Source organism: Oryx dammah, unplaced genomic scaffold (assembly GCF_014754425.2).
Source record: "Oryx dammah isolate SB20612 unplaced genomic scaffold, SCBI_Odam_1.1 HiC_scaffold_18, whole genome shotgun sequence".
Lineage (NCBI taxonomy): Eukaryota > Metazoa > Chordata > Mammalia > Artiodactyla > Bovidae > Oryx > Oryx dammah.
Genome location: NW_024070202.1, coordinates 10,925,969 through 10,945,010, shown reverse-complemented (window position 1 = coordinate 10,945,010; position 19,042 = coordinate 10,925,969). Strand labels below are relative to the sequence as shown.

The window sequence follows — 19,042 nt, the reverse complement described above, 5'->3', positions numbered from 1 at the left end:
TTCTTGGCTTGATCCTAGAGGAAAAGCATTCAGTTTTTCACTACTGAGTATGATGTTAGCTATGAGCTTGTCATATATGGCCTTTACTGCATTTAGGTAATAACCCCTAACCCTTCTAAACCAAATTTGTTGAATTTTTATCATATAATACAAGTAAAGAATTTCATTAAATACTCTTTCCGGATCTATTGAGAGATCATATGATTTTTATCCTTCATTCTTTTAATGTGATATGTTGCATTCATTGGTTTGCATATCTTGAACCATTTTTGCATCCCAGAGATAAATCCCATTTGATTATGGTATATGATCTTTATAATGCTTATAATGTTCTGTTGAACTTCATTTGCTTGTATTTTGTTGATGATTCTTACATTTATGTTCATCAGTGATATTGGTCTGTAACTTCCTTTTTCTTGTACTGTCCTTAACTGGCCTTGGGATCATCATTAAGCTGACCTCATAAAATGTACTTATAACTGTTCCCTCCTTTTCTGTTTTTTGGAAGAATTTAAAAAGAATTAATTCTTCTTTAAATATTTGGCAGAATTCACTGGTGAAGCCATGAAGTCTGAGATTTTTCCTTTTTTGTGAGGTTTCAATTACTAATCCAAACTGCTTACTCATTATTGGTCTGGGAGGTTTCAGTTACTGATTCAAACTCCTTACTCATTGGTCTGTTCAGATTATTTATTCATGATTCAGTCTTGATGGTTTGTATGTTTCTAAGAATTTATTTATTCTACATTGTCCAATTTGGGGCATATAAATGTTCACAGTGGTTTCTTAATATACTTTGCATTTCTGTGATATCAGCTGTAACATCTTTCTTTCGTTTGTAATTTTATATATTTGAGTTTTCTCTACTTGTTTCTTAGTCTAGCTCAAGGTTTGTCAATTTTGTTTATGTTACAAAACAATAGCTCTTAGTAGCAAGAGAAGATTGATGCCTCTGTCACTGATTTGGCTGGTCTTCTTTTCTCTTTGCAGTGTTATTTTCTTCATGCCCTGCTGCTTCAAGATACAAACTATTTTTAAGAAACTTGGTATTGATGCAAAGATCTTCTTTTGACTACAATGGAGTAGAAGGACCCTAAGCTCACCTTCTGAACACACCCAAATCACCATCTGAAGAACTATCTGCAGAACAACTGTCATTGAAAAACACTGAAACCTACTAGAAAAGATCCTCTACAACCAAAGACATAACAACAACTAAAGCCCATCCCCCCCAGGTGGGTGACCCACAGATAAGAGAAAAATTATATTACAGAGGTTTTCTCATGGGAGTGAGATTCTGAGCCCCACATCAGTCCTTCAAGTCCAGAGGTCTGGCAGTGGGAAAATATGACCTTTTCCATGGTTCTTCTAGTTTCTGTTTCACTTATTCCTTCTCTGATTTTATTATTTCATTCCTTCTGTGAACTTTAGATTGAGTTTGTTCTTGAGGTATAACATTGGGCTGCTTATTTGAGATCTTCCATTATGTAGGCCTTTGTCACTATTAACTACTCTCTTATAACTGTTTGTGCTGCATCTCAAAAGTTTTGATGTGTTGTATTTCCACTTTTGTCTCAAGATATTTTTTGATATCCCTTTTGACTTATTCTTTGACCAAACGGTTGGTCAGAAGTATGTTATTTAACTTCCACATATTTATGAATTATACAACTTTCTTTCTATTATTGATTTCTAGTTTCATATCATTGTGATCAGAAAAGATAGTTGATACGGACTTCAAGTTTCTTAAATTTGTTAAGACTTCTCATGTGAACTAATATAAGATCTATCCTGGAAAATGTTCCATGTGTACGTTGAAAGCATGTGTATGCTGTTGCTCTTGGATGGAATGTACTGAATATGTCTGTTAGATCCATTTGACCTATGGTGTTGTTTACGTATGCTGTTTCCTTATAGATATTTTGTCTGAATGATCTATCCATTGTTAAAACTGGGATATTGAAGTCACCTACTATTATTGTACATGTCTATTTCTCCTATTTAGTTTTACTAGTAGTTGCTTTATTTTTAGGTACACTGAAGTACCTGAATTTTGGTGCATTATATATTATCATCTTGATGAATTGACCACTTTATCATTATATAGTAACCTTCTTTGTCTCTTTTGACCATTTTGACTTAAAGTCTATCTTGTCTAATTGTAACCACTCCTGCCTTCTTCTCATTGCTATTTGCATGGAATATGTCTTCTCATCCTCTCACTGTCAGTACATGTATGTCCTTAAGTCTAAAATGAGTCTCTTGAAAAGACAGCATATCACTGTCAGATCTGATTTTTTTTAATCCATTCAGACACACTATATCTTTTGATTGGATAATTTAATTCTTTTATATTTAAAGTAATTGTTGATAGGTAAAGAGGTAAAGAATCTCTCTCTTCAGGGATTAAACCCAAGTCTCTTAAGTCTCCTGCTTTGGCAGATAGGTTCTTTACCACTAGCACCACCTGGGAAGCCCTTTGTATATCTACTACAGGCTTTTTACTTGTAGTAATCATGTAGCTTTACATTATTCATCCTATAGATATAACAGTCTGTTTTAAGTTTATAACAACTTAACTTCACCCACATACAAAAACTCTACACTTTAACTTCTCTCTCCACATTTTGTGTTATTAATGCCACAGTTTACATCTTTTATTCATATTGTATCCATTAACACATTATTTTACTCACAGTTATTTTTAGTACTTTTGTCTTTTACTTTTACATCAGAGTTAAAAGCGATTTGTCTACCACCTTTACAGTACTAGAGTGTTCTGGATTTGACTATATTTTCACCATTACAGTAAGTGTCATACTTTCATATTCTTTTCATTTGTCAGCATGTTTTTGTTACAACTCAAAGACCTCCCTTTAGCATTTCTTGTAAGATGGGTTTAGTGGTGAATAACTCTACGGTTTGTTTGTTTTGGTCTGGGAAAATCCTTATCTCTCCTTCATTTCTGAAGGACAACTTGAACGTTTCTTTAGTATTCACGGCTAACGCTTGTCTTTTAGCACTTTGAATATGTTATCCCACTTTCTACTGGCCTGTAAGATTTCTGCTGAGGAATCTGTTGATAGTCATATGTGGGTTCCTGTGTATGTGGGATATTTTTCCTCTTGCTGCATTTAAAATTCTTTGTCTTTGACTTTAGTCTAATTATGTGTTTTAGAGAAGATCTTTTCGTATCAAAACTCTTGGGGAAATCTATGAGCTTCAGGAACTTCAATGTCCAAATCTCTACCCCACCCCACCCCCACCAACAATTAGGAAGTTCACAAACATGACTTCTTTTTTTTTTTTTTTTAATTTTAATTGGAGGCTAATTACTTTACAATATTGTGGTGGTTTCTGCCATACACTGACATGAATCAGCCACGGGTGTACATGTGTCCCCCCTTCCTAAACCACACTCACGTCTCTCTCCCCACTCCATCCCTCCGGGTTGTCCCAGTGCACTGGCTTTGAGTGTCCTGTTTCATGCATTGAACTTGAACTAGCGATCTATTTCACATATGGTAATATACATGTTTCAATGCTATTTTCTCAAATCATCCCACCCTCACCTTCTTCCACAGACTCCAAAAGTCTGTTCTTTACATCTGTGTCTCTTTTGCTGTCTTGCATATAAGGTTGTCATTACCATCTTTCTAAATTCCATATATATGTGTTAATATACTGTATCTGTGTTTTTCTTTCTGACTTACTTCACTCTGTATAATAGGCTCCACTTTCATCCACCTCATTAGAACTGACTCAAATGCGTTCTTTTTTATAGTTGAGTAATATTCCATTGTGTATATGTACCACAAGTTTCTTATCCATTTGTCTGCCGACGGACACCTAGGTTGCTTCCATGTCCTAGCTAATTGTAAACAGTGCTGCAATGAACACTGGGGTACATGTGTCTCTTTCAATTCTGGTTTGCTCAGTGTGTATGCCCAGCAGTGGGAATGTTGAGTCATATCAGCCATGACTTCTTTCAATAAACCTTCTGGCTTTTTCTTCCTCTCTTCTCTTTGGATTCCAACAATGAATGGATTGTTACATTTGATGGTATCTGATAATGCACATAGGCTTTTTTTTCCACTCTTTTTCATTCTTTTTTCTTTTTCTTTTTTTTTTGCTCCTCTGAATAGAGAATTTCAAATGTATTGTCTTCACAAGTTCACTGATTCTTTTGCTTGAATGAGTCTGCTATTGAAGCTTTCTATTGAATTCTTCAATTTAATCATTGTGTTCTGCAATGCTAGGATTTCTGTTTGTTTTTAATGGTCCCTGTTTCTTTGTTGAACCTCTCATTTTGTTCTTCATTGTTTTACTAATTTTGTTTGTCTGTGTTTTATTGTAGTTCACAGAATTTTGTATGAAGATTATTCAAAAGTATTTATCAGGTGGTTCATTGAGTTTTATTTCTTTAGGGTCATTTATTGGAGCTTTATTAGTTTCCTTTGATGGTGTCATGCTTCATTGATTATTCCTAATTCTTGTGGCCTTGCATTATTGTCTACACATTTGAAGAAGTAGGCACCTCTTCCAGTCTTCACAGATTGGGCTTAGGCAGGAAAAGGCCTTCTCCAGTCACCTTGTCCAGAGATTGTAGGTGAATTGTCTGGTAGGTTCTGAAGATGAGCTTGATGCTGGAGTCTTCAAGTGAGCAGGCTTGGTGCCTGGGTCAGTGGCTGGGCTGGACTAGTGCTTGGGTTTATAAGGGTGGGCTGGCATTTGGGTCCATGGGATAATAACCCTGGTCCCTGAAGTCCTGGTAATGGACCGATGCAACAGAATTTGGCCTATAGCCTGGGGCCGCTGATACTGGCCTGAAGGTTGGGTCCATGAGGTGCAGCTTGACACTGGGGCTGGCCATGTACCTGGGTCCTCAGGAGCCAGTCTGGAATCTGGGGGAGGCCAGGAGCCTGACTCCAAAGGAACCAGTCTGGAGTCTGGTTCCATAGAGCCCAGCCCAGCACCTGGGGAAACAGAGAGCCTAAGTTCATAGGAGCAGGCCCAGTCCTGGAGTAAGGCAGGAACCCGATTCTGCAGGAGACTACCTTGAGCCTGGGGTCTCCGGTAACTGTCTTGTTACTAGGGTGAAGCAGGAGTCTTGGTTCACTGAAGCTCATCTCAAGGCTGGTTTTGCAGAGGCTTGGTTAGTAGGGTAATAACAGCTTCATAAAATGAATTGAGAAGAATTCCCTCTTTTACTGTGTTCTAGAAGAGATTATATAAAATCAGTGTTAATTCTTTAAATGTTTGGTAGAATTCTTCAGTAAATCTATCTAGACCTGGAAATTTTTCTTTGTAGAGAGATCTTTAAAATTAAAAATCTAGCTTTCTTTTAAGTTATGGAACCATTCAAATAATCTGTTTTGTATGAAATGGAATATAGAAGTTTGTTTTTTGAGGAATTGTTCCATTTCATTTGAGTTGTCAAATTTGTATGTGGGAGGGAAACTTGGTATAATTTTTTTTGTTGGTTTCTGTAGATGTTACATTAGGTATGCATAACTTATGATAGTTCAATAATGGGGTTTTTTTCCCCAGTTTGAGTGAAGCATAGAAATTATCATATCCCCTTATCCTGTCATGTATAATGATCTTAAATATTTTCACTAAATGCATTTAGAACCATATCAGACAGTGTTTTAAAAATCAAACATAAGTTTTAAAAACCAAAGAGGAGAAGTCTATTATATTTACCAGTTTTTTTGCTTACTGTGTTCATTTTTCCTCCCTAATATACCCAGGTTTCTTCTCTTATTATTTTCTTTCTGTTTAGAGAACTTCCTTTCACCATTCTTTTAAGGTAGGTTGTGTAGGTTGCATCTTTTCATATTCCCACCAGTAGTGCACAAAGTTTCCTTTAGTTTCTCCACACTGTCCTCACAATTTCTTGCTATTTCCTGGAGGTTTTTAATAGTAGTCATCATAATAGGGTCGCACAGAGTCGGACACAACTGAAGTGACTTAGCAGCAGTAGCAGCAGCAGCATCATAATAGATGTGAAATGATACAGTATTGTGTTTTAGGTTTGTAATTCTCTAATGATGCTAAAGCTGAAACTCCAGTACTTTGGCCATCTCATGCGAAGAGTTGACTCATTGGAAAAGACCCTGATGCTGGGAGGGACTGGGGGCAGGAGGAGAAGGGGACAACAGAGGATGAGATGGCTGGATAGCATCACTGACTCGATAGACATGAGTTTGAGTGAACTCTGGGAGTTGGTGATGGATAGGGAGGCCTGGCATGCTGCAATTCATGGGGTCGCAGAGTTGGACATGACTGAGCGACTGAACTGAACTGAACCGAAATGAATGATTAGTGATGTTGAACATCTTTTCATGTGCTTGTTGGTCATTTGTATATTATCTTTGGAGAAATGTTTCAGCTCTTTGCTCACTTTTAATTGGGTTATTTGTTTTGTTGTTGTTGAGTTGTAGGAGATTTTTTTTTAACATATTCTAGATTAACCCCTCATCAGATCTATGCTTTACAAATATTTTCTCCCGTTCCGTAAGTCACCTTTTCATTCTATTCATTGCGCCCTTCGAGGCATAGTTTTTTGAGTTTGATATAGTCCCACAAAAGGGCTTACTTTAAAAATTAGTACACTTAAAACAATTTCCCACCTCTTCTCTTTCTCTTTCCCCAGCTTATTTTAAATTTGAGCTACTTAGTATCTACAGGCCAAATTACTGAAAGAAATTTCACCTAATTAACCTTTTTTACAAGGCATTGCATCTCTGTGGTTTCTGATTGTCATAGTATTGTAAGAATTTCCATCAATTGTGCATATCTTTGCCGGTTTTTATGTTGATATAGCAAAAGATAAGGTGTATCTTTTATTCACTTAATATGAATACAGGAATTACTAACCAGAGAATAATAGCTTTAACCTTGGGCCATTGGTCTGGCAGCTTTATGTCTGAAAGAGAAAGTAAATCCTAATCTGAGTTTTTACCTGCCTCTTGTAGGCAATATGCCTGTGTATTAATTATTTCATGGAAGTGTACCTATATAGTCTATTTTCCACTATCCCCCAGGCTTTTCTTCTTTGTTGATTTGATTCTCCCATACTGATTTCATAGAAATGGCTCACGTTTTTGGAGCCATTTTTGGATTGTACTTAAAGCTGACTATTTCAGTTCACTTCAGTTCAGTCGCTCAGTCGTGTTCAACTCTTTGCGACCCCATGAATCACAGCACGCCAGGTCTCCCTGTCCATCACCAACTCCCGGAGTTCACTCAGACTCACGTCCATCGAGTCAGTGATGCCATCCAGCCATCTCATCCTTGGTCATCCCTTTCTCCTCCTGCCCCCAGTCCCTCCCAGCATCAGAGTCTTTTCCAATGAGTCAACTTTTCTCATGAGGTGGCCAAAGTACTGGAGTTTCAGCTTCAGCATCATTCCTTCCAAAGAAATCCCAGGGTTGATCTCCTTCAGAATGGACTGGTTGGATCTCCTTGCAGTCCAAGGGACTCTCAAGAGTCTTCTCCAGCACCACAGTTCAAAAGCATCAATTCTTCTGCACTCAGCCTTCTTCACAGTCCAACTCTCACATCCGTACATGACCACAGGAAAAATCATAGCCTTGACTAGACGGACCTTAGTTGGCAAAGTAATGTCTCTGCTTTTTAATATGCTATCTAGGTTGGTCATAACTTTTCTTCCAAGGAGTAAGTGTCTTTTAATTTCATGGCTGCAGTCACCATCTGCAGTGATTTTGGAGCCCAAAAAAATAAAGTCTGACCCTGTTTCCACTGTTTCCCCGTCTATTTCCCATGAAGTGATGGGACCGGATGCCATGATCTTCATTTTCTGAATGTTGAGCTTTAAGCCAAATTTTTCACTCTCCTCTTTCACTTTCATCAAGAGGCTTTTTAAAAGCTCACATTTTTGAGCCATTTGGGGTTGTACTTAAAGCTAACTATTATTGTCTATTGTTTTTTTCCTAACCATTGCTATATTTCTGTAACCCAGATTGCCAATGATTTTCCAAATAGTAGCTTTCCATTTGTATACCAAATAGTAATGCCATTTAATACTGCCCAGGAATCAGCTATTACCAAATATTATGTGAAAATTTACATGAATGTAATAGTAACCTCTAAATTCACTACCCAGCAAGCTATCCCAGAAGTCAGAACTGAATGGCTCGTAGATCAGTCTAAGGTGTTTGAGGCACATCTTTATTAAATTATTTAAATACACAACAAAAAGCAGGGGGGAAGAGATGGGTAACACACTTGGGATTCAATATAAGAAGGGTAGAAGGGTCTTATTACCTAAGTTATACAAGTTCATATATCTTCTCTCTCCCGCTCTGCAGTGTCAGCATTCTCTACTGATTGTGTGGTTTTGAGAATGAAAGCTAAGGTCTTTCCAAGGGAAATCAACAAATACAAGATACCTTTTGTCAGTGACGTCCACTTGCTCCAATCTGAGAGATGCAGAGGGGCATGTGTGCCTGACTGCAGCTCTAACTCATCAACTAGTCTGATAAGCTACTCAGGATTTTGTTTATGTTTCTTAATTACAGGACACAAAAGACCAGAATGGGTGTCAACAGTAGGTGACCCAATTAAAATTTTAAACATATAAAGTGCTTCAAGAGTGCTTCATGAGTATTTAATATCTATTTGGCCCTTCAGTCTCTTCCTAATTATGTTTAACGCTCACATGGGCTGCCGTCTATGGGGTCGCACAGAGTTGGACACGACTGAAACAACTTAGCAGCAGCAGCAGCAGCTCTATTTACTTTATCTATGTCTATTATAACATGTTTCACAAACTACTTGCTTCTATACCTTGCTTCATAAATACTTCTCATTTTACATGTCCATCTCTCTTTAGTTTTATATAGCCTTTTTTGTTTCTCTTATTTTCTACAGCAGAATTGAATATTTATAAATAATAGAGCTAACACGCCTTATAGAAAATGACCATTAAGGAGGATGAAACTTCTCTCTCTCTCTCTCTCTCTCTCTCTCTATATATATATATATATATATATATATATATACGTATACATATATACGTATCAGTTCAGTTCAGTTCAGTCTCTCAATCATGTCCGACTCTTTGCGACCCCATGAATCGCAGCACGCCAGGCCTCCCTGTCCATCACCAACTCCCGGAGTTCACTCAGATTCACGTCCATCGAGTCAGTGATGCCGTCCAGCCATATCATCCTCTGTCATCCCCTTCTCCTCCTGCCCCCAATCCCTTCCAGCATCAGGGTCTTTTCCAATGAGTCAACTCTTCTCATGAGGTGGCCAAAGTACTGGAGTTTCAGCTTTAGCATCATTCCTTCCAAAGAACACCCAGGACTGATCTCCTTTATTTATTTATTTTTTTAATTTTTATTTTTACTTTAATTTACTTTACAATACTGTATTGGTTTCACCATACATTGACATGAATCCACCACGGGTGTACATGAGTTCCCAAACATGAACCCCCCTCCCACCTCCCACCCCATATCATCTCTCTGGATCATCCCCGTGCACCAGCCCCAAGCATCCTGTATCCTGCATCGAACATAGACTGGCGATTCGTTTCTTACATGATAGTATACATGTTTCAATGCCATTTTCCCAAATCATCCCACCCTCTCCCTCTCCCTCAGAGTCCAAAAGTCCGCTCTACACATCTGTGTCTCTTTTGCTGTCTCGCATACAGGGTCATCATTACCATCTTTCTAAATTCCATATATATGTGTTAGTATACTGTATAAAAACACCAATACAGTATACTGATCTCCTTTAGAATAGACTGGTTGGATCTCCTTGCAGTCCAAGGGACTCTCAAGAGTCTTCTCCAACACCACAGTTCAAAAGCATCAATTCTTCAGCACTCAGCTTTCTTCACAGTCCAACTCTCACATCCATACATGACCACTGGAAAAACCATAGCCTTGACTAGATGGACCTTTGTTGGCAAAGCAATGTCTCTGCTTTTGCATATGCTATCTAGGTTGATCATAACTTTTCTTCCAAGGAGTAAGTGTCTTTTAATTTCATAGTTGCAGTCACCATCTGCAGTGATTTTGGCCTTGATTCATGGACCTGACATTCCAGGTTCCTATGCAGTATTGCTCTTTACAGCATCGGACCTTGCTTCTATCACCAGTCACATCCACAACTCGGTATTGTTTTTGCTTTGGCTCCATCCCTTCATTCTTTCTGGAGTTATTTCTCCACTGATCTCCAGTAGTATATTGGGCACCTACTGACCTGAGGAGTTCCTCTTTCAGTATCCTATCATTTTGCCTTTTCATACTGTTCATGGGGTTCTCAAGGCAAGAATACTGAAGTGGTTTGCCATTCCCTTCTCCAGTGGACTACATTCTGTCAGACCTCTCCACCATGACCTGCCTGTCTTGGGTGGCCCCACAGGGCATGGCTTAGTTTCATTGGGTTAGCCAAGGCTGTGGTCCTACTGTGATTAGATTGACTGGTTTTCTGTGAGGATGGTTTATATGTATCCCCAAAATGTAGTTAATGAATAAGGCATGGCAAAGAGAATTGTGCATGGTATGTTGCCATTTGAATGGAAAAAAGTGCTCACGCATTTCTATTTGGTAGTATTTCTCTGGAAGGATATAGAGGAAACTGATAATGGTAATTTCCTCTCAACAGGGTCATTAGAGGGCATGTATATCCTTTTGCACCATTTTCAATTTTCTAGGACACACACATATTGTCAACTGAAAAATTAACTGATTATTTTTTAAATTTATTTATAAAAATATGAAATAATTTTTCTTTTTCTATACATAGGTATCAGAATGGCAGCACAACTTAACTTACCAGAAAATACAGATGACTGGACAAAAGAGGATGTAAATCAGTGGTTAGAAAGTCATAAAATTGAACAAAAACACAGAATAATTTTGATTGAACAAGATGTGAATGGTGCAAACTTGAAGTACTTAACTAAAGATCACCTTGTTGCTATGGGCATAAAATTTGGACCAGCTATCCAAATAGAACATCTCTTCAAAGAGTTGCTGGAAACATCCTCTGGAGATCCTTTGCAAACATGCAAGAGTGGAAAAGGCAGTGCAACTGTTCCTAAAACACAGGAGAAAGATGGAGGGACTTCAAAACAAAAGAATAAAAAGAAATCAGATAAGGTTAATGACTCTACAGTGAGTACAGTTACTAAAGGTTCTAAGTCACTGAAAAATGAGTTCTTAGAAGATGAAATAGATGACACAAAGAAAAAACAACCATCCACAGAACCGACATGCATGGCATACCCTTTTGATGAATTCAGTGATCCATATCGTTACAAATTGAATTTTAAACTACAGCCTGAAACAGGACCACTCAATCTCATTGACCCAATACATGAATTCAAAGCCTTCACAAACACAGAAACAGCCACGGAAGAGGATGCTAAAATGAAATTTAGCAATGAGGCTTTCCGATTTGCTTCTGCTTGTATGAACTCACGTACCAATGGCACCATTCATTTTGGAGTCAAGGACAAACCTCACGGAACAATTGTTGGTGTGGAATTTACCACCATCACCAAGGAAGCCCTCATTGACCACTTCAATCTGATGATCCACCAATATTTTGAAGACCATCAGGTCCAAAAAGCAAAGAACTGCATTCGAGAGCCAAGATTTGTAGAAGTTTTACTGCCAAATAGTACTCTATCTGACAGATTTGTTATTGAAGTGGATGTTGTTCCAAAATATTCTGAATGTGAAGTTGATTATTTCCAGATTAAAATGCAAAATTATAGCAACACAATATGGAAACAAAGTCCAAAATTCTCAGTCTTTGTGCGAGATGGGGCCAGTTCTAAGGACATCATGAAAAGTAATGCAGATTTCAAAGCATTTAAATTAGATTTGAAAAAACTGGCAGAATCTAGGAAAGAAGCAGAAGAGAAATGCCGAGTAAAAACAAATAAAAAAGAGAGCGAGGGGCCAAAGCTTGTTAAATTGTTGACAGGAAATCAGGATTTGTTAGATAATTCATACTACGACTGGTACATTCTTGTAATAAACAAATGCCATCCTACACAAATCAAACACTTAGATTTCCTAAAGGAAATTAAATGGTTTGCTGTGTTGGAGTTTGATCCTGAATCTGTGAGCAAGGGTGTGGTCAAAGCATACAAAGAAACCCGAGTAGCAAATCTTCACTTCCCAAGTTCGTATGTGGAGGGGAAAACCACAAATGAGAAGATTACTAATCTGAATCTTTATCAACAACTCAGCTGGATTTTCTGCAATGGCCGGTTAGATCTTGACAGTGAAGAGTATAAACCCTTAGATGCAAGTTCCTGGCAAAGAGAAAAAGCGTCTGAAGTCAGGAAGCTGATTTCATTTCTTACCCAAGAAGACATAATGCCAAGAGGGAAGTTTTTGGTGGTATTTCTATTACTCTCCTCCGTTGATGACCCAAGAGACCCCCTCATTGAGACCTTCTGTGCTTTCTACCAAGATCTCAAAGGAATGGAAAATATATTGTGTATTTGTGTAGATTCACGCATATGTCAGGGATGGAAAGATCTACTTGAAGCAAGATTAACAACACAGCAAGATGAATTATCAAACCAATGTATTTCTTCTTTAAGTCTTGAAGAGATAAATGGAACTATTCTTAAGCTAAAATCTGTGACTCAGTCTTCCAAGAGATTTTTACCATCTATTGGTTCATCTACTGTCCTTCTGAAAAAAGAAGAAGATATCATGACTGCTCTGGAAATTCTCTGTGAAAATGAATGTGAAGATACAATCTTAGAGAAGGACCAAAAAAAATTACTTGAATTCAAAGCATTGAAAGAGGAAGATTTTTATCGAGGAGGCAAAGTAACATGGTGGAATTTCTACTTCTCTTCTGAAAACTATTCTTCCCCTTTTGTGAAAAGGGATAAATATGAAAAACTTGAAGAAATGATTCAAAGAGGGGCAGATTCTTCTAAGCCGATATGTGTCAAAATTATTCATCTGTATCATCATCCAGGCTGTGGTGGGACTACGTTGGCTATGCATATTCTCTGGGAACTAAGGAAGAAATTCAGATGTGCTGTGCTGAAAAACAAGACAGTGGATTTTTCTGAAATTGGAGAACAAGTGACTAATTTAATAACTTATGGGACAACAAATAATCAGGAATACTTACCTATATTACTGCTTGTTGATGATTTTGAAGAACAAGATAATGTCTATCTTCTGCAAGCTTCTATTCAAACAGCTATAGCTAATAGGTATATTCGATATGAGAAACCTCTAGTGATCATCCTAAATTGCAGGAGATCACAGAATCCTGAAAAAAGTGCAAAGATCTCAGACAGTATTGCCCTAATACAACAATTGTCTCCCAAGGAACAGAGAGCTTTTGAGCTTAAATTGAAAGAAATCGAAGACCAACATAAAAACTTTCAAGATTTTTATTCCTTCATGATTATGAAAACCAACTTTAATAAAAAGTACATAGAAGATGTGGTCAGGAATATCCTGAAAGAACAAAATATTTCCACCAAGGAAGCAAAGCTTTTTTCCTTTCTGGCCCTTCTTAACTCATATGTGCCAGATACCACCATTTCACTATCACAGTGTGAAAAGTTCCTAGGAATCACAAACAAGAAAGCTTTCTGGGGAACAGAAAAATTTGAAGACAAAATGGGCACCTACTCTACAATTCTAATAAAAACAGAGGTGGTAGAATGTGGGAACTACTGTGGAGTACGCATTATTCACCCTTTGATTGCCATTCGTTCACTGGAAGAATTGAAGATAAGCTATGACTTGGATAAGAGTCAAATTATGCTGAACATGCTAACAGAAAATTTGTTCTACGATACTGGAATAGGAAGAAGCAAATTTTTAGAAGATGTGCAAACACTGCTGCTCACGAGACAGCGCAATGAAAACGAAGGTGAAACAGGAACTTGGTTTTCCCCGTTCATTGAAGCATTACATAAAGAAGAAGGGAATGTGGCAGTTCAAAAGGTATTACTTGAAGGTATTAGTCGGTTCAACCCAAATGCATTCATTTGCCAAGCCTTGGCAAGACACTTCTACATTAAAGAGAAGGACTTTCACAGTGCTCTACATTGGGCAAAGCAAGCAAAAAAGATAGAACCTGACAATTCTTATATCTCAGATACACTGGGCCAAGTCTTCAAAAGTAAAATAAGATGGTGGGTAGAAGATAATGAAAGAAACAGGAGCATTTCTGTTGATGAGCTATCTGGTCTTTTGGATTTAGCAGTACATGCCTCAAATGCATTCAAGGAATCTCAACAGCAAAGTGAAGATAAAGAGTATGAAGTTAAGGGAAGGGTTTATCAGAAGTCAAAAAGGCGGTATGATATTTACAATATAGCTGGCTATCAAGGGGAGATAGAAGTTGGGCTCTACACAATCCAGATTCTCCAGTTCATTCCTTTTTTTGACAATAAAAATGAACTGTCTAAAAGAGATATGATCAATTTTATATCAGGAAGTACAGATATTCCTGGAGATCCAAACAATGAATTTAAATTAGTCCTCAAGAACTTTATTTCTTACCTAACCAAGTTGAAATTTTCTTTGAAAAAATCCTTTGATTTTTTTGATGAATACTTTGTCCTTCTAAAACCTAGGAACAATATTAAGCAAAATGAAGAGGCCAAAACTCGGAGAAAGGTGGCTGGGTATTTTAAGAGGTATGCAGATATATTTGGCCCCTCAGAGGAATTACAGTACAAAGATTTTTGTCCAAAGCTTAGTGTGCCACTTCAGGTAGAACTGTATAGGAGAAACCTGGAAGTTTTAAAAGCAGACAAGTTTTCTGGACTCTTGGAATATCTTATCAAAGCTCAAGAAGATGCTATACACACCATGGAAGATATAATGAAAAAATATACTTTTCTCTTTGAACAATGCACTGTCAGAATCCCACCAAAGGAAAAGCAAAATTTCATTCTGGCCAACATCATTCTCTACTGTATTAAACCGACCTCCAAAATAGTGAAGCCAATTAAAAAACTGAAAGATCAGCTTCGAGAAGTCTTACAACAAGTAGGAATGTCATATCAGTATCCAGAACCTTATTTCCTAGCTTCCCTCTTATTCTGGCCAGAAAACCAACAACTAGATCAAGATTCTAGACTAATGGAAAAGTATGCTCGGTCACTGGAAAATTCTTTTCGGGGACAATATAAGCATATGTATCGTACAAAGCAACCAATCGCCTATTTCTTTCTTGGGAAAGGTAACAATATGAACAGACTTGTTCACAAAGGAAAAATTGATCAATGTTTTGAAAAGACAGCTGATATTAATTCCTTGTGGCAGAGTGGAGATGTATGGAAGGAGAAAAAAGTCCAAGAGCTTTTGCTTCGGTTAAAGGGACGAGCTGGAAATAATTGTTTATACATAGAATATGGAATCAATGAAAAAATCACAATACCCATCACACCTGCTTTTCTGGGTCAACTCAGAAGCGGCAGAAGCATAGAAAAAGTATCTTTTTACCTGGGATTTTCCATTGGAGGCCCACTTGCTTACGACATTGAGATTATTTAAGAGTTTGGCCTTCTCGCTCCAAGAATATGGACAAAATACCACTTAATTTTTTAGATCCAAGATGTATACTTATTTTTTTTTTATTGAAGGATAATTGTTTTTCAGTGTTGTGGTGGCCTCTTCTGGGAATCAGTCATAATTACCCCTTCCCTTTTCCGTCTCCCTCTTCCCCGCCCCCGACACATTTTACCCATTTGGTCCTCACAGAGCACCAAACTGGACTCCCTCTGTTATACAGCAGTTTCCCACTAGTTTCCTGTTTCATACATGATAGTGTACATATGTCGTTGCTACTCTCAATTTGTCCTCTACCCTCTCCTTCTCCCACCAGACTTTAAGTTGGCAAATTTATAGATACAGACTCTAGTTTTTTGGCCCTGTGCATACAGTATTTGTATTTCCTCATAAGCATGTTGTAAGTCCCACATAGACTGTGATGAAAAAGCAAGGAATGAGAGATGTGAAAACTATCAAATATCTTCCTTGGTTTGGACAGCACCACTGAGGGCAGAATAAGAAGGAGCCGGATGGAATTGGGTTTCCCAGGTGGCTCAGTGGTAAAGAATCTGCCTGCCAAGCAAGGGACACAAGAGACACGCATTCAATCCCTGGGTCAGGAAGATCCCCTGGAGAAAGAAATGGCAATGGACTCCAATATTCTTGCCTGGGAAATCCCATGGACAGAGGAACATGGCAGGCTACATCCCATGGGGCCGCAGAAGAGTAGGACACGACTTAAAGAGTAAACAACAACATGGAAGGGATGGGAAGCAGTGAATGTCATCATTCAGCTGCAGAAACCCACCATTCCCTCAATTAACCAACCAAGGCCTGGACTGAGGAAGATTGTCTACTTTCTTCTTAAATGTGAAAATTTTTCAGAATCAAAAGACAATGGTTATTGTACCAAGACATTACAATATCTGCAAAACCATTTCACAAAAAAGGTGAAAACCTCTCAGCAACAACGTTTAATCTTACCGGGCAGACTGGGAAGGTACTCTGTACTTAGCACCGAAGGATCTTTCAAAGCAGAGGACCAGTTCTCTGAAGGTTATACCCATAGAAGTATGCAGATCTTACCAAAGTAGATTGGAGAAGTAGGCTTCCTTTTCATGAAGTAGGTGACAACTGAGCAAAGTGAATTTTGTTTCTATAGCTAAGAAGCTCATAGGCTTCCAAACAAACAAAAATACAGCAAAATTCCAAAGCTAAGGAATAAAAAGGACTCTTGTGAAAAGACTAATGAGTCCCCAATCCAGGGTCTCCCATTGTTCTACCAAGTATACATATAACCAATGCACAACCAATGAGAGGTAATCAAAATGTCATTTTCCCTAATAGAATTATGGATCTGCGAAATCATCAATGGTTGCTAAAACTGATTGTTTTTTTTTTTTTAAAGCTGATAAAGAACTATAATAGACGAGTCAAACTGTCTTAAATCCTGATCAATATTAACACTGCTGAGAGAGAAGCAGACATTACTGTCCTGGAAGTGCTATAGGAGTGCACACTGTAACCCTGAGACAGTCTCACCAAATAAATGAACCCGAATCAAATCAAACCTCTGGATCTTACTTCCAATTTAAAGGAAATACAGACATTGGATATATTTCTAAGTAATTCTGTGTATGGGATATGGAGATGGATAAAAGAGAGTAGATGGGCATTATAGCTGCAACAAGATTGAACCAGAGTTAACAAGTGCTGTATTATGAAGCCATGAGAGGTCATCAGACTCTGCTCTTCTCTTTGGACTGTGCTTTCGAAGTGTTCTGTTATAAAATATTTGTAAAACAAACAAGAAATGCTGTTTGTTTTGCCTCAACAATCCCATTCAATTTTTTTCACTGGAGGGGGTTTTTCCTTTGCTCCTGCATGAAATTTCAGCTTCATAACTTATCTGCTCACTCTTGGCACAAAATAGTCCTCTGTTCAAATACAGTTTCAATTTAGAGTTGAGAAGGTCAAGTCACAATAATTTCTCTGGGGCCACTTCCCATACCGTTCCAAGTTTTGTTCTGCTCTAAGAGAAATAGTCTCGGTTGGAATCCTCTTACCTTCCCAGGTGATCCTTTTGAACTCAGAGCAGCTTAGTCAGGTATGTGAGAAGCACTTATGGATGTTTGTTCTACCATTGGTACAGAGTGCATCTAATGTCCAGTCTTGAGAACAACATGCCTAATAGTCAAGAGGATACATCAAGCACTTCACATGGTCCCCTTGAAGCCTCCTCCCCACCTCCCAGGCTCAGGATGAGATTCTCATGGTGCTTGGGAGAATTGTCACCAAAAGAACCTCTTCATAAACCCTCTCTTCCTCAATGCCAGCAGTGGACAAACTATAACTTGTGGGTCGAATCCAGCCTGTCTTTTACTTTTAAATAAAGTTTTATTGGAATACAGCCACACTCACTTGTTGAAATACTGGCTTTGGCTGCTTTTGTGTTGCAACAGAGTTGAATAGTTGCAACCAAGACCATATAGCCCACACACCTAAAATATTTGCACAGCCATCTGGCTCTTTACAGGAAAAGGTTGCCAACCCATGCTCCATGCTATCAACTCTTTTAATATTTACTGTAGGTCAGTTGTCTAATTGGTTCTTGGACATTTACCTTGAAAATACATATCTTGGTGTATCATCTAACTTTGGTGTCTGAGTTCTGTCATTTTAGGGCCAAAGTTAAAATGTAAGAATAATTTTATCTCACAAAATCCGTTTTTCACAGATAAATCTAATTATGTTTTTTTGGGGGACTCTGTCTGTATGCCTTACTTGTTCATCCTAAGAAAGCCAGAGTCCCAGTCTGGCCCATGCTGCTGCCTCTCCTTTTTTGGGATCTCTGGGTGAGGGGGGCCGGCAGCCCTGCAAGTGTATCTCTCCCTTTCAAGAAATTCTAGACTATCTCTGGAAAGCAGATGGCTATGAGGTGGGGTGGGGTTTGAAATAATGTGCTAACACATTTGCTTTTTAGGCTGCTGTTTATTCTGAGCTGCCTTGACTGGACTCACCCTTGCAGCTGCAGTAACTATGGGTCTTTATCAAGGTGGTCTTGGGGTAGAATCCCTCTTTTATTTTACCATGTGATATAAAACATTTATTTTTGACCTGGCCTGTGGCTTCCAGCAGCAATATGTTTCCTTTTCCTAGTATGCAAGTACAGGCTCTGTTTGCTCAATGTTGTGAGTGCTTTGGAATTTAGATGATCGTATAACTCAAGAGAGACTTCCCTGGTGGCTCAGATGGTAAAGCATTTGTCTACAATGTGGGAGACCTGGTTCAATCCCTGGGTCGGGAAGATCTCTTGGAGAGGGAAATGACAACCCATTTCAGTATTCTTGCCCGGAAAATCCCATGGACGGAGGATCCTGGTAGGCTACAGTCCATGGGGTCACAAAGAGTCAGACACGACTGAGCAACCTTCATTATTGACCTTCATTATAACTCAAGAAGATCATGATCACTTTCTTATTTTGCTCAAACTAATAATAATA

The 19,042-nt window shown here is 38.2% G+C and overlaps 1 protein-coding gene across 3 annotated transcripts in view; it reads left to right on the top strand.

Annotated features, from left to right (window-relative positions):
* The window catches only part of LOC120877857 (sterile alpha motif domain-containing protein 9-like), a 43,203-nt gene extending 26,274 nt beyond the window's left edge, over nucleotides 1-16,929 (top strand). For all 3 annotated transcript variants that reach the window (XM_040260276.1, XM_040260274.1, XM_040260275.1), the window contains 2 exons: nucleotides 991-1,232; nucleotides 10,787-16,929. In XM_040260276.1, the coding sequence (XP_040116210.1) occupies nucleotides 10,797-15,542 (4,746 nt within the window). In that variant the 5' untranslated portion in view covers nucleotides 991-1,232; nucleotides 10,787-10,796 and the 3' untranslated portion in view covers nucleotides 15,543-16,929. The remainder of the gene's footprint in view (nucleotides 1-990; nucleotides 1,233-10,786) is intronic.
* Nucleotides 16,930-19,042: the final 2,113 nt, after the last annotated feature.